This window comes from Barbus barbus (assembly GCF_936440315.1).
Source record: "Barbus barbus genome assembly, chromosome: 2".
In the NCBI taxonomy this organism is placed as follows: Eukaryota; Metazoa; Chordata; class Actinopteri; order Cypriniformes; family Cyprinidae; genus Barbus; species Barbus barbus.
This window is the reverse complement of record NC_136730.1, coordinates 16,099,838-16,115,754: the sequence shown is the minus strand read 5'-3', so window position 1 is coordinate 16,115,754 and position 15,917 is coordinate 16,099,838. Positions and strand designations below refer to the sequence as shown.

The 15,917-nt window shown below is 38.7% G+C and overlaps 1 protein-coding gene across 4 annotated transcripts in view; it reads right to left on the bottom strand.

The window, feature by feature from the left end:
• Nucleotides 1-15,917, bottom strand: part of LOC306877896 (pleckstrin homology domain-containing family A member 7-like) — a 106,752-nt gene that overhangs the window by 77,574 nt on the left and 13,261 nt on the right. For 2 of the 4 annotated variants that reach the window (XM_079429918.1, XM_079429916.1), the window contains exon 1: nucleotides 1,546-1,814. The exons of the other annotated variants lie outside the window; for them this stretch is intronic. In XM_079429918.1, the coding sequence (XP_079286044.1) occupies nucleotides 1,546-1,616 (71 nt within the window). In that variant the 5' untranslated portion in view covers nucleotides 1,617-1,814. Of the gene's footprint in view, nucleotides 1-1,545; nucleotides 1,815-15,917 lie in introns of those variants that run through there. 4 annotated transcript variants of the gene reach the window in all.

Below are 15,917 nucleotides of genomic sequence, written 5' to 3'. Positions count from 1 at the left end.
AATGGCGTGTCATCTCCATCTTCATACTACCCAGGCCCTTTGTTCACAAATAATTGCCTCCCAGAACCTCAACAAAGACATTCTGGGTTTTTGAACAATTTCCTGGAATTCCAGATGCCACTTTTAAATCTCTTGAAACAAACACAGGTTTCATGATTCTATTCTAGGAATATCAGATCCAGGCCTCTCCTCAAAGGTGTTTTTCTGTCTCAAACCAAAGCACCCATGACTGATTGATTGAATCTCCCCCAGTAAAAACAGTCTCTGCAGCTCCTTCCAGGATCCACATTAAGACCCAGTGGCTATACCACAGATGACGGCTGGAAAAATGACATGAAGTCTAGGCCAGAGCTGTCACTGGGGTTTCACACTAGAGGTAACAGGAAGGGCAGCCAGAGGGGGGAATGATAAATAGATTGGGTCTATTTTTTTAATAACCTGCTCTGTGACACCAAGACCCTTTCAGCATCATAACAATGAGTAGGTCAAACAGTATAAAGACAGAGCAGACAGGTGAAAACTGTAAAAGTGCAAAAGTTAAAGTCTAATAAAAACAAATATTGTAAGAAATATTATAAACGATGAGACATAAGAGATTATAACAATGGGACCTATAATCCATTGTAACTTAAGTGGATTTAATATGTTCATTGTGAGTTAGTTTAAGTTCTTAAAAAGCCGTTATGATTATTCATGAGATGATACAAACTATACAAAGGTTTTATAAAGAATTATTTATTCATTATAATGCATTAAAATACCCGTATAATGCATTAGAAACATATGCTTCATAGAAATTGTTACCAAACTGTTTAAACTACATAATTAACTACACCGAAAAAAGTGCAGCTATCATGGCCAACCAATAGATGGGTGAAAAATTATTGAAAACAAACAACTAGTTTAACAGTTCCATAATGAAGCTATATAATAATAAAGCTGATATTAAAGCTACCCTAATAACTCTGATATAAAAATGTGAAAAGTGCAGTTTAGAGCCATGTTTGCAATAATAAATAACAGGCCTATGATATACAAAGATGAGAATTCAGGAAACTGTTTCACAAATATGTGTGTGAGAGAAAGATTAAATGAGAAATGTGTGTAAATAGCTCCCAAACAAGAAACATAATCTCATCTTGAATCTCACTTGATCTGCCTGCATATCCCAGGAGTATCTCATGGCTGTATCAATAAACCTGAAGCCTGAATAGATCCCACACAGATCGTTCTGCAAATGACCCTTGAATATTTCACTTGCATAATTCAAATGATCAAAGCGGATACAAGCAGAGAGCACACAGCTACAGCAAGCATGAATAAGCACAGCCTATATTCCTAAAAGAAACCTTTGAGTCAACATCAGCAATGAATTAAAAGCTTAACAGTATCAAACAAGAGATCCATCCTAACATTATCCACCATGACGGGACAGTTGTCAACTTTCACGTATAAATCGGCACATGCATAAGTCGGTATAACTGATACAGGTCTAGATCTGAATATCTGTGTTTCAGAAGCTGGAGAAACAGAGCAAATACACACCTGTGCGGCACATTGCAGGAGCGCTGCTCAGATCGAGGGATGTGCTCAGAATAACTCGCCCGGTTCCACATGCTTGCCGCAGGTTTGCTAACTTACGGTAAACACTCCTCTGAGCGGAGCACAGCTGCTGTTACTGCTGCAGACAAGCACTGCCCAGCTCACGAGTTTCATTTAAACGGCCTTCCCGCTCCCGGGATCTCCCACTCACCGAGAGACACGGGGGGGATGGAGCACAAGCAGCTAGCATGCACATCAAAACACACAAGCGCAAGAGCGTTTCACCTCTGCTGCACCTCGTACTCTTTCACGCTCACGTTTGTCACGGTTAAATGATATAGGGTCTCTATATACTATGGAATAGGAGACGACGGCAACATCAACAGAGATTAGGATGATAGAGATGCAAGATGAAGAAAAAGAGAAGGGGAAAAGGACAGAGAGGTGGGAGGCGGGAAGGGGAAGAAATTAAATGAGACAGTGATAAAAGGGATGAGACTCAAGATTGAAGTAGGCAGGGAGCAGAAAGGTTGAGACAAAGAGAGAAAAGAACTGATTAAAATAGACAGAAGGAGAGAACAAGAAAAAAGCCCTTTTAAAAGAACAAAAAGTCACGTTTTAAAGCCACAGAGGAAGAGAACTGGCACAGCTCCAACTGGCGAGACTGATTATAGGCTGTGCAAATGGGCGCTATCAGCTAATGAAAGAGCGGCTGCAGGTGAAGGATGAGTCTCGAGCCTTGAGGTAATCCAGAGGGGCAACAGGCCTCTGTACCTAGGCTCCTGTTTTGTTCCCACAGCCCAGATGTAAAATGAGATTCAGTGAGTATCCACAAGTATGGGGTCTAGCCCTCAATTACAAATGTCTTTTCAGACAATGGTCCAAATGTCTGAAAAACCACACTGAAAATCTGGGACTCAATATTATAGTTTAAACCTGGAAATAAGCAAAGCTTCAGGATTTGAAACAAATAAAACAATGCAATGTTATCTCAAATGACTAAGGAATGTATGATTATGCACTCAAGGTCACGTAACCAAATAAGCAAAAAGAGATCAACCAATCATGCTATTTTAAAATCATAACTGATTAAATGTTTTTGTTTGGTTTTTTTGGGGAAAAAAAAAAGTGTAGAGTAAATCTCCAACAACAACCAATATTAGGGACCTTTTTTTTTGTTCTATCCTTCCCACACAATTAAACTGAATGAATATACTGCAATATAAACATAAGCATTTTCATTTTATTAGTAACAGATTAAAGGGATTACTCCACCAAAAAATAATAATAATAATGTACTCACCCACATGCTCTCCTATATGAATATGACTTTATTTTATTAGCTGAACACAAACAGATAAATCCATATAATTCGATCTTATTTCTGCCACAAAGCTGACACTTTAAAAACCATACAAAGCAAACACAATGGTAATTCTTAAGACACCAGTGCATGATTTAATGTTTTGAAGCAAAAATGATACGCTTAAGAGAAAAATACTAATATGTTATACTATTATTTAGCTATAAATCATCACTTCCTGCCAATTCCTGCCTGTTTGCTTGACACAAACGTCAACACACTGTGAAGCATGATGTAAATAATCCACAGAAATTGATTATTTTTCTAAAAATCTTGAGTAAATTGAGTGAGTAAATGAAAAAATTTATTTTTCAGTGAAACATCCTCTCAATTTTTACTCTTGTTTTTTATTCTGGAAATAATCTTGAATCTTCAAAAAAAGTTATAAATTACAAAAACCGAAGCATTTTCACTAGTGGTCTCAGCTCAGTCTTTTGGACCCCACAGTCATTTTGAATGCAAGACAAGTTGCACTATAACTGGCAAAGAGCAGAAGAGGGAAAAGATGATAAGAGGATCTCATCTGGTTGAATTATGAAGGATGCTCAATCATGCACATGCATTTGGCACTCACCTGAGTGAGTAATTAAAATCAAACATCACATATGCAGATCACTAAACCCATTACTGTCCCACAGCCCAAGGGGACCTTCAGCCATTAGCAAGGTGGCAGCCTCCTCCATATCTGTGCTGCATAACCCGCTAATTTATAAGTAATTAAACAGCAAATGAGAGGTTATGAATCAATTACTCCCACATATAATGTGACATAAAAACACATTCTTCAAATTGCATACAGTTGCTTGTAATATCATTATTTTAAAAATGTTTTAAACTTTTCTGAAATTAAAAGGGATTCATTTTCTCCTTTCCAATTTTGTCAAATAAAACAAAGTCGAATGATAACTCTGGAAATGCTACAGAGACTAAAAGTCTAAGTAAAAATGCTTCTCTTTTTCCTTTTTTCCCAATTTAAAATATTTTTTTCTTAAAATAGTTTTAAAGTTTCATTTTTAAAAACTTACATGAATTTCAAATACATTTCTTTGTAAAGTCTGATGATAATGATGCCAAGTTATGGCACTTTAGAGGAAGCAAGAACATCTGACCATTTATGCAAAATTCACATGGCCAATGTGAAAAATTTAAATGGTTTAACATTGTGTCAGTTTACAGTAAAATACTAATTTTTGTATTGAAGTTTTTTGGAAGTAAAAACATCTGACCATCTATACAATGGAGGCATTCACATGGTGACTGTCACATATTTACTTAATTAGTTACCTAGAAAGAGTTTGGGTTACAGTTTATTTTAAGGTGTCCTTGTTAATGTGCAATTATACATTTAAGTACGGAGTAACATTAATTAACGTCATACTATATGGTTAGGGTTTGGCTCAGGGTTACTTACATCTAATTATGCGTAATTAATTGTTATTATAATAGTAAGTACATGTAATATGTGTAACAAGGTCATCTTAAAATAAAGTGTTACCAGAGTAACATTTCTATAATTTAGTTTTTTTAATTGTTCTAAATACTAAATCCTTCCAGGTTTCCAGGTTTACATTAAATTTTTTCTCTCAATCTTTTGGACCCCGCTGTATTTCTCATGCTTATCATTAAATCAGCCTTGAGTTGCCCTCCATTGACATCTGATGTCTGGCAAAACAAGACAGTTGCAGATCTATACTCTTGGATGCCATGATGAAATCCCCAAATGCTTCCTTGATAAGCTTACTTTAAAATGCACAGAGGTTGCCTGCTGTTCCCATCATCATCTGAATGCAAAATCCTAACCATTCAAACAAACCACTGGGATACAAGTGCTTACAAAATGCCAGCAAATAAGCACATAATACTGTTTTGCCTCATTTGCAAATTAGACCTTTACATCTGTGATGCATCAGACAGTATACAACTGATAAAACACATTTTTGACACATAAAAAAGAAGATCTGTCAGTGCCAGAAATTGTTTTTGTACAAGGGAAGTTGTCTGACAGCGGGAGAGAGGAAATGAATCATCCGACAATATTCTGTTCAAAGCCCTTGACTTAGCCTCTGTCATACAGTCGTTCCAAGGAGATGAGTTAATCACAATTATTACTGAATCTTCTTCATTCTCACATCCATTATGACGTTAAATTTAAGTCCCATAACCTTGGGGTCGAAATTGTTTTGAATTTAGTTTCTTCACATTGTAAATGCGCAACATCTAATTTTACTTTGGCAGAAATATACATCTGGAACATTTGTATAATTAAAGATATTAGACTGTGGTCCATCAATTTCATATTAAAAGATAAACTTTAAAGGTGCCAAAATAAGTTCAGACGTCATATTAACATCATTAATCCGTTCTTGAACACCGTTCTTGTTCAAATGAGAATTTTACACTCATGCAATCCACATTAAGTGTGAAATAAACAGATAATGGGTCCATTTAGAAACTATATGATACATTAACCATTGCCATAGCCTAATGGATTTTACAGCATCCTTTCGAAATTATAGTCATAACCATAACTTAAACACAAGTTTATTGGCTATCCAGTTAAGCTGTGGCATTATTGAGCAATAATAATAAAATATGAATTCCATCATGACTTCTTTAGATCATCCTTAGTCATTTGGTTATTGATGATCCTTTGTTAAATATAAACTGCTGAGTCGAAACCTACCTGTCGATAAATATGTTCAAGGGAATTACAGAGTTGTATGGTACTCACCACTTGTTTGGCCTTGAAGACCTAAGGACACGCCACAAAAGAAACAACTATACACAAGCGCTATCTTCAGTTTGTCTCATGTATATGCCTCAAGAAGGTCAGGATATCTATCCACAAATGGTTTTTCTCTCCTCCTTTATGTATCTTCTGGCACTTGCTCTCAGCATCCAAAAAGACTAATAGTTCTGAGCCTCACAGCTATCTAAACTCACTGAAATGTTACTGAAGGTATATGCCAGAGTGTGTGCTTATCCCGGTGCTAATTGCTCATATGACCTCTGTTTACTCCAGTCTCTTCACACAAACCCCCCCAGCCTGTCTGTAGAGGGTGTGGAGTGCAGAGTTGGATGGCTGAAATTAGTGCTGGATCAGGCTGAACTGAGCCGCCCCCAGTCACCCAGAGTCAGCCCGTCAGCACCTTCTCAATCTCCCTTGTGAGCCTCTACAGGATGAGAGGAACAAAAAAGAGGTCTCATCCCTAAATTGAGCAGAGAATGAAGGGTCTGACCATACGCCCCCCATCCTCAGTAGTCTCAGGTTACACCTGCTGCAGGGTTATCCATAGTGTGCCGTTTCAAATCAGCAGTAACTGATGAGCTTGCTGTCCGGATGCAACCAGAACCCGCATCTATCTCTGCCTTCAGATTTATCTACCACAGAGCTGATCAACTGATGCAGAACAGAGAAATGAAAATTCTGCATTAAAAAGTACTTGTGATCCACTAAAGAAATTTGTAACATATAAACCAATAAATTCTATATAACGTGGAGAAAACATCTGTTTGCATTCCTATTTATCTCAACAAAAGCTCCTGGAAGTACACAAATTAAAATCTGCTGTCTTTGCTCATCTGCACACACAAATGATTTTAAGACAATGCCCTGAGCTATAAAAGCCATATTAATAATAAATAAAAAATACAATAATTATAATAAAACAATGTTGACAAATACCCCCACAAATATAATATAATATAATATAATATAATATTGAAAACTTTAGGTCACTAAGATTATTTAATGTTTTTGAAAGAGAGCATAAGTGTCCTATGCTCACCAAAGGTTTTTAGCAGATTTTTTTTGTTTTTTTCAAATGAAAAAAATCATTTTTTAAAATCTATCTATCTTACTGAGCCCAAACTTTTCAACAGTAATTTAATTTTCATAGTTACTTCTGAATGTCAAAGGAGAAAGATGCTTTTTGTTCCAAATGGTGTAGTTCAAGGCATTTACCTGCAGGGGTCATACTAACAAATTTAGCCTTGACACCTTGATATAATATTGGAAGAGGAATTAATCAAAACCAAATAAAACAAAAATGAGGAACTCAGATCAATTATAAAAAAATGCAGATTAAAACCAGAGGTTAGAGCCAGGACAGACATGGTAACAAAAGCCTTGATGGTCTACTATCTATCAGTCATGTAAACATTAAAGGATAGGCAGAAAGAAAGAATAAGAGAAAAATTCAAGATTACCCAAGATTACCTTTTGGGGTATGGGGAAAACACATGCTAACTCTATTTTGAATTCAATAAATTGGATATATATTATAAATGAGCAAAGGGGACAAGCCTCTACAAGCTGTCCATTTAAATCCTGAATAAGAGTCGGCCCATTGAAAGGAAACTAATCCCCCCTCTCTGGGGCCGTCCACGTGTGACCTATGAAAGTCAAAGATTCAACAGCATTCCCTGGTGGTTGTCTTGAGCACAGCAGAATGTTACTACATTCCACACCAGCTCTGGCCCAGCAGAGGATCATTGACTCCGACAGAAATAACTTCATTCTCTCACCGTAGATATTTCTTCCAGGCTTTAATGTGGGCAAGGTGGGAAACTGCCGTAGCTAGTGCTGGGGCTATTTGTCCTGTGATCAGTCCTGGCAGAGTGAGTTAAGAATGTATGTGTGGGTTAAAGCTGAAGGACCTGGGAGAGCTACAGACATACACTGCATGGCTATAATTAGGCATATAAATTGCCATAATCAATGTCACCATTACAGCTTGTTCTAGTATGAAGAGCAGTCAAACTTGATAATGTATGGATAGATTTAGTTTGCAAAATCACGACCTTATGTTACTGTTAAATGTTCTCTACAATAAGCACAGAAAAGCTCGTAGAGAAAATAAGTACCAATATAATGGAATATTTTTTTTAAATATTAAGTAGCAACATTTCAACACTGATAACAAATGTTTTTGTTAGCAACTGACAAAATGTATTTACTTAGTAATTATACGGTTCATACTTCAGTATGTAATTCTTCCCACACAATCTGTGCTAGAGACATGAATGATAGTTCAAATACTGTGGCTTGATGAGGCGTGATATTACTTTAAGCAATCAGACTTAACATTGTCACCTGGTGGACAATAAAATAGACAAAAAAAAGAGACATGAGTTATGAACTAGAGCTAGAACAGTGTTTCCTCAAAGTGTAAGCTGAGCCAATCATATTACAGAGCAGCATGAGCTCACCAAGAAATTATAAAAATTATATTATTATTACTATTATTATTAAAGAGCCTCCTAGAGCTCCTAGAATAGCGTTGAAACCACACAGAATCATGCACTATAACATGCAGTATTCACAGCACCCTACTCTAGTACCCTTTGGTTTTACACATGCAATTACTACTCAGATTTTATTCAGAAAATGTAAAAATCTAGTTTTGGTCATATAATGTGACAAACTACATGACTGGGGTTTTAATGAATAGCATAGCATGCAATTTAACAGCAGGCTGATCGCTTCAACTCAAAATGCAGTCTTAGTGCGGTTGTCTGTTTTTGAACATTTGGACAACTTCACTGCTCGCTGTGGAGCCTTGTGGTCATGGGCAGAAGCTCTGCCATACAAAACTAGACAATCATGCTTTTACTCACTGATTTGAGAAGACGTGTATGCTTCCTCAGCCTTCTGAGATGTGAATTTTCTTGTTTAGAGAAGTATTGTTGACTCAGCATAATTGTTCTGCTAATACTGATTGCTTCATGTTTCTCCTCCCAGCTTCCTAGAATCAATTATCAGATGCTTTGAGGAAAAGGTTGTTGTTCCTACAACACACTCCCAGCAAGAACTCTGTAAATCGTGTCTTTAAATCACTCCAACACAGGACACAGCACTACAAAACACTAAAGTCCTGCCCCAACAACTCACTTGCAGGAAGACTACTCTCTCAAATGTTACTTGGATAAATCCCAGGTAGCGTGACTTCCTACAAAAGGAAATTAATGTTTTTCTGGACTGATGACCTTCCTAAGAAAGCAATATCGCAATCACCTGCCTCCTCTGACAATACATCCTCCTAAGCGTGTCTATGATTTAGACTAATTACACATATGGTCCAGTGTAATGTTTTCTTTGAGGAGTCAAAGCAATAGGCATCAATAGTTTTAAAAAAGACAAATGGTCCTCCACACCATTTTAGAGAGCGCATATTAATTTTTGTATTCATCAGGGCGCTCCTATTTCTACTTAAAATACAGCCCGGACTATTTATGGTATCAAAACCTAATTTGGAAATGTTGTTCACATTTAAAGAGAAAAACATTCAATACAAAACACAATCTGCACCTTCTGTATAAAAACGCCACGTATGACCCAGCCATTCGGATTAAACTAAATATTTGAGGCTTTTCTTCAAACACGCATCCGTAAGACTGTGAAGATCATAGTTCGATAGCAAAACCCCAAGTATTAGCCAGTGGAATTTCCTTTTCCTTTAAAAAAGGAGGCCAGTTTCATGGTCTGAAAAACATAATTCCTCATTCTAAACCCCGCGGACTGAAATGGCAGGAGCAGAGGGGAAAAGACATTGTTTACAATCTCAAGTCATCTCAGCAACTCCTTTTATGTGTAAAGTTAAGGCGAGAGCAAACTGCAGTTCTGCAGTCATGTCCATTTGCTGAATCTCTCCTGACAAAATGCTGCAGGAGGCCTGACATCTGTGTTCAGTTAGACAAAAATATAACATTCCAGCACTAGGCTTTTTGGGTCAATGTCAGTGTTTTTTTTATTATTAACTAATACTGAAACTATCAAAAAAAATTGTTTCATTTATAAAAATAAAGTTGAAATCAAACAGAAAAATTATATATATATAAACTTTTAAAAAACTATTAAAAAAAACACTTGTCTTGGCAACCAACTAAAATAAATAAGTTTAAGAAAAAAAAAATACTAAAACTGAAATAAAACAAATGAAATGAAAATGTCAAAAGCACAACAAAATTACTAAAATCAAAATAAAAAAATAAACGCTAAATCAAAATATTAACGAAAAATACTATAACAGTACATAAATAATAAACTAGCTCATTAGGCAAAATGAGAAATAATCATTCATAGATTCTGAGAGTTCGCCATCAGTTTGTTTAAAACTTAGAGAACTGATTAATTCTGATCCTACAACCAGCTGTTTACTTTGCCCTTGAGTATTAAAACTATTAACCTACTGTGTATAATATACTCATTACCTTTCCTCCGTTGATGTATTTTCATCCTCTTCCTCTTTGATAGTTTCCAGTTCAGTCTCTGTCTCCTCACGACCAACATCCTGCTTGTTTACACGGCCCAGCGGCAGGCAGCTGCACGAGGTACCCATGTTGGCATTAGCTCTAGCATCTCTACGGCCCCTGTGTCTGCGGTTTCTCCGGTCTACAAACTTTCTCATGTAGTGCGACTTGCATAGTTACATCTCAGACACATTTATGAATTCAGTGTGGGCTGGAGGGTTAAATACGACAAGTCTGCATCTGCATCTGACTGAATGGTCCTGGTGACATACTGCAAAACATAAGCAGCCACTGTCCCCTCTCTCAATCCCTTCATTGTCTTTCCTCTGTCCTTTCCCCTCGTTATTACATTCAGTCCCATTTGTTTAAACGAACACAAACAATGTGTGTTTAGCCTGTCATGGCTTTCATCTGTCATGGAAGAGGTGATGGTACCATGGCACTTTGTGTCTGGTGCCTTCTTCTTTCTCAAAGGAACATACAGTGTCTGGACAATATGGATTGCTTGAGGTTACAATACAACAGTTGTAAGCAGAAAATCAGCACGACTGGTCTCCTACGCTCCAGATTAGATCAGAATGTGGCTGAGAGCTGCCCTCTGGCAAGTCATTTATACTGGACTGGGTACTCCAAGGCTATGTGTGATTAATTTTGATTTCACAATATTAATTAAATTTAGGTAACAGGATGCTGAAAAAGTGTTAACAATTTGGCGCTATCAAAAAAAAATTAGTTTATTACACCAAAGCATCAGAGATTGTCCAACCAAAGACAAATGGAGGGAGTATAAATACACAAATATATACATTTATATGTTGATTAAAATCATGTTATAAAAACGCTAACATTCAGATCTAGGGTCTGCAAGTTTAATTAATGAGTTTAAATCATTTTTAATTAATACATTTATTTATTTATTATTTTTAATACTTCAATAGATCACATTAAATTGATCAAAAGTGACAGTAAAAACATTTATAATGTTCCAAAAAAGGGTCTATATCAAAGAAATGTTGTCCTTTTTAATTTTCTGTTCATCAAAGTATCTGGAAAAATTTATCACGGCTTTCACAAAAATATTAAGCAGCACTACTGTTCTCAACATTAATCATAACAAATGTTTTTTTTTTAGAATACTAAATCAGCATATTGAAAATAGTTGTTTTAAATTGTACTAATATTTCACAATATTACTGTATTAAATAAATACTAAATGAAATGAAGTTATCAATAATAAAACGGATAGTTCCGGTCCTTGATTCTGATTGGTTGAGCCACGTTCGAAGCCATTGTAAATTACACTACAAACCTACACCTTTGTTTACTTTGTGTGTTGCTTGGCAACCACTTTGTTCCAACCATAGGTTCCAACCACAACTGTTTCTGAGGAACTACATTGTTTGGTGGAAGAATACTGTTTTTATTAATATCATTACAGTTACTTGCTCTGTTTTATTTTGTGAAACCTTACTAAGTATATGGAATAACAGTTTTATGAAAGCCGTGGTTTACAGTGAATTTATAACAGCTAAGGGGGTATTAGGCACTCCGCTTCGCGTTGTAAACCACAGCTTCTTGGGGCTCATTGCTTTATTTTCATGTCAATGCTTATTTTTAAAAATAAAATAAAATAAAACAAAATTGTAAATGATGAGATAAACTCTGCCATACAGAGTTATCTGATAATAATGAGAACATACTGTGGTGCACATTGTGTGAAAGTATTTATATATCAGGAAATTCATAGGCATAGTCAGACCAAATGAATGATGTTTATAATTAAATAAATAATAAAAAAAATAATATTTTATGTTGTAAAACTTGTTAAAATAGTGAAAATCCTCAATTTGTGAGACTCCAATTCAATACATTTATCTTCCTGTCATTCTGATTCAAATTCCAATTCAACCTCCTGTGAAACATGGCCAATTCAATTGTAATTCCTGCTCATGAATGGAAAGGAAGCCAATTCTTACATCTGGACCGTTCAAGACAATCAGTCATGCCTGGATTCATAAGCAGACCCCCCGCTATTGCCGGTGATACAAATAACGCGATTTCCACAAGATAAATGATTCATGCTGCAGGTAGTTCAAAAGGAGCATTTCTCTTTTTTTCTCATGAGCAGTTCAGTCCACTGCGGCTCCACTGCGCACAGCCCCCACCGCAACAGGAAAACATTAAGCAGTCCCGTCACAGCGAAAGGCTCCTGCTTCACTGAAAAACGCAGCATAATCACTTTATCCCCTATTCTCTTCAGAGAAAGAGGGTAAGGGGGAGAGAGAAAGAGAGAGAGGTAATACTGGCACAAACATGCTGTCTCATAATGCCTCATGCATATGCTGAAAAACATCTGAGGGATCAAACAGAACTAGTGAGCAAGTCAAGACACCTAGGATTTCAAATCAATCTAACTGAAGTGAACATCTGCTACTGAGCAAGCATCCATCTTATGTAAACATTATAGTATGAAACAGCTAACTGAGATAAGCCAAAAAGAGCTACTGCATCTATAATATTTGCAATGCTTTGCTTTCGCTGCAATATTTTGTCTGACGTACTGTGACGAAGCACAACCACTGCTCAGCACTGAGGCTGACTACAAAAGCGAGCCAATCACATGTAGGGATTACACAAAGGAGACAAACACAGTTCAGTGGAGCAGATGTCATGTAAAGGTCACGCACATTCATAGCAGAGATGTTCACGAGTCTTTAACTTGGAGTCTGAGTCAAGTCTGAAGTCTTTAACTTGGAGTCCGAGTCAAGTCTGAAGTCTTTGTCGCTGGAGTTTGAGTCCAAGTCGAGTCTCATGTCATTTAATGGCTAGCTAAAAAAAAATCCCATTCATAATAATGTACTGAAATCTTCCTATTTACGAAGCTGTTTTATAGGCTATAGACAAAATATATGATCTGCTTCTTTTTTTTTTTTTTAAAGAGGTGTTAAGATGTACGGTTAATGTACATCCAGCCTGTTACTTATGTTTAAATCCATTCCCATTTTTTTTTTTTTTTTTTATACATGTATTGTACTTGTACATTTAGATACATATGAGGCCATGTGACAAAAAAACACTGTTTCTGTTAAGGGTTTTCCTCCTGAAATCTACACTATTTAAATATAGCCTATTATTGTCACGGAACACTAAGAGGAGCACCGAGGAAAGACGAAGTCAGGGTCCAAGTGCAGGTAAGGCTCTCTTTAATACTGAAACAAAAACGCCAACACAGCAAAAAACAAAGCAGAAAATGAATGGGATACGAGACGGCAACACAGTGCATGTATCCCAGACCAGAGCAAACACTAATATAATACAACTAGCATATACACAAAATAACAATTAATTTACCCAGGCAGAGTGGTGAGAGAGGAGACTATATAGTCTGTGGCAATGGAGAACAGCTGAAGGTGTAATAATGAGTGTCAGGTGAATGATGCGGCAGGTGTGTGCAGTTAGGTGAGTGGAGTCCGGGACAGGATCCCTCCTCTAAGGAACGGCTTCCAGACGTTCCACCAAAACACCAAAAGTCCGGAGGGAGGTGGAACAGGGGGAGGGATGGAGTGCCAGGCCCGTGTAGCAGAAGAAGGGTGGTTCGTGAGCAAACACCGCTGCCTCGGGAGCTTTGTGAGCGGACACCGCTGCCTCAGGAGGATCGAGAGCAGGCATCCCCCTCTTGGGAGCTTTGTGAGCGGATACCGCTGCCTCAGGGGAACTGTGAGCGCACCCTGCCGCTTCGGGAAATCTGTAAGCTGGCACCGCCGCTTCGGGAAAGCCTAAAGTGAGCTCCGCCGCCTCGTGAAGGCCTGAAGCGAGCTCTGCGGCCTCGGAGGGAACATCAGCGGGCTCCGCTGCTTCGGGAAGGCCTGAAGCAAGCTCCGCTGCCTCGGAGGGAACATCAGCGGGCTCCGCCGCTTCGGGAAGGCCTGTAGCGAGCTCCGCGGCCTCGAGGTAACATCGGCAGACTCCGCCGCTTTGAAAAGGCCTGAAGCAAGCTCCGCTGCCTCGGGGACAACATCAGCGGACTCCGCCGCTTTGAAAAGGCCTGAAGTGAGCTCCGCTGCCTTGGAGGGAACATCAGCGGGCTGTCGTTTCAGGAAGGCCTGAAGCGAGCTCCGCTGCCTCGGAGACAACATCAGCGGACTTCGCCGCTTTAAAAAGGCCTGAGGTGAGCTCCGCTGCCTCGGGAGGTTCATGAGTGGGCACTGCCGCTTCGGAAGCCTTGTGAGCGGGCAACGCTACCTCAAGAGGATTGTGAGCGAGCACCGCCGCTTCGGGAGGACCGCGAGCAAACTGCGCTGCTCGCACCAACATAAGCGGGGGCTCCTGCACGCTGCGTATCAGCCCAGGACGCTCTGGGAACGGGCGCGAGGTACTGGGTGCGGCCGACGAGGCTTCTGCCGCCCCCCTTGAATCGCCGCATCGGGAGAACTGAGAACAGGCTCCGCAGCTAACTCCACCCTTAAGGCCGGGCCGCTCAAATGCAGAGCCAGGTTTATGTAGTCCTCCAGCGTCTCAGGATGTCAGGATGAAAGAAAGTCAGGATGTTCTGGACCATTCTAATAGGTCTCTAGGTTAAAATGAACACAATGTCTAGAGTAAAGAATGTAATTAATAATCAAAACATGACAGTTCACCTCAAAAACACTTAGTTGTAGCCTGTTCTGCAGAGTGAGTGTATCTCCACTATATTTCAAAGCGATGTGACAACAGGTAATGTAGCATGACTCTACACCTTTAGAAAATAAAAATTCAAAAGGTCATTTGCAGGATGAATGAGCTTTGCCTCTGAAATAAAGGTATAAGACTGTTTAAAAACACATCTACACAGGAACAGTGACGCGTGGAGGGGGATTGCAGGTTTGGCACAAATGCTGCTCCACTGACATTGCTGGGAGATGGTGCCTATAGGGAAATCCATCCTCTTTAATCAACATTTTAAGTGTTTTGCCTCCACTCTACCGAAACACATCATGGTTAATTAACTGATGGCGTCCTAAGAACTGCAGGAGACTGAACCAATAGTGGGGGGTTGGCTCAACACACCGTGAGCGGATCTGAAGAGAAAGGGCAATTGAGGTAAAAATTTAGGGCTACAGTCTCATGGAAATACAACACTTCCACTGCAGCTCCAGTGGGATGTAAACCCAAATGACAAAAAGGATATTGTCCCAACAGGACACCATTGTGTCTATGTGCCTTTGGGGAGATATAGAATTGCCCAAATTCAGTACAGAATGACTTTTCTGAGTATCCGTTGGCTTTTTTGGGTGGAAAAACTGAGAAATCCACATTGCACAAGGAAAACAAACTTTTCCAATCCACTGGTTCGTTTCACGCATGAACAAAAATATTAACCCCACCCCCAACAGGGCTCATGTAAATGAGTTCGATTTTACTACGGCCGCTCACACTCAACAGTCCCGCCATTGTGTTGCCTCCTCTTATTTTTAAAAACCTGCTGCACAAGCAGCGGCTGTTGTCACGGCAGCGACATGCAGACTTGGCCTGAGCTCAGGCTGTTGGATGAGCAGTGAAGTGAAAGAAGGGGGTCTGGAGTGGGGGGACTTCTCAAACAGAGTCAACATGGACCTTATCATCAGGATAGACGCCATATTTAATTTGATGTGAATGAAACAGTCTGTTCAATAGTTAGTAATGTTTCAAAGCATCAAAAATTCACCTTTCCAAAGAAACACTGATGTGAAAATCAAACAACTTTACACAAACAATTTCTATTCCAGGTAACCTGGGAAACTTG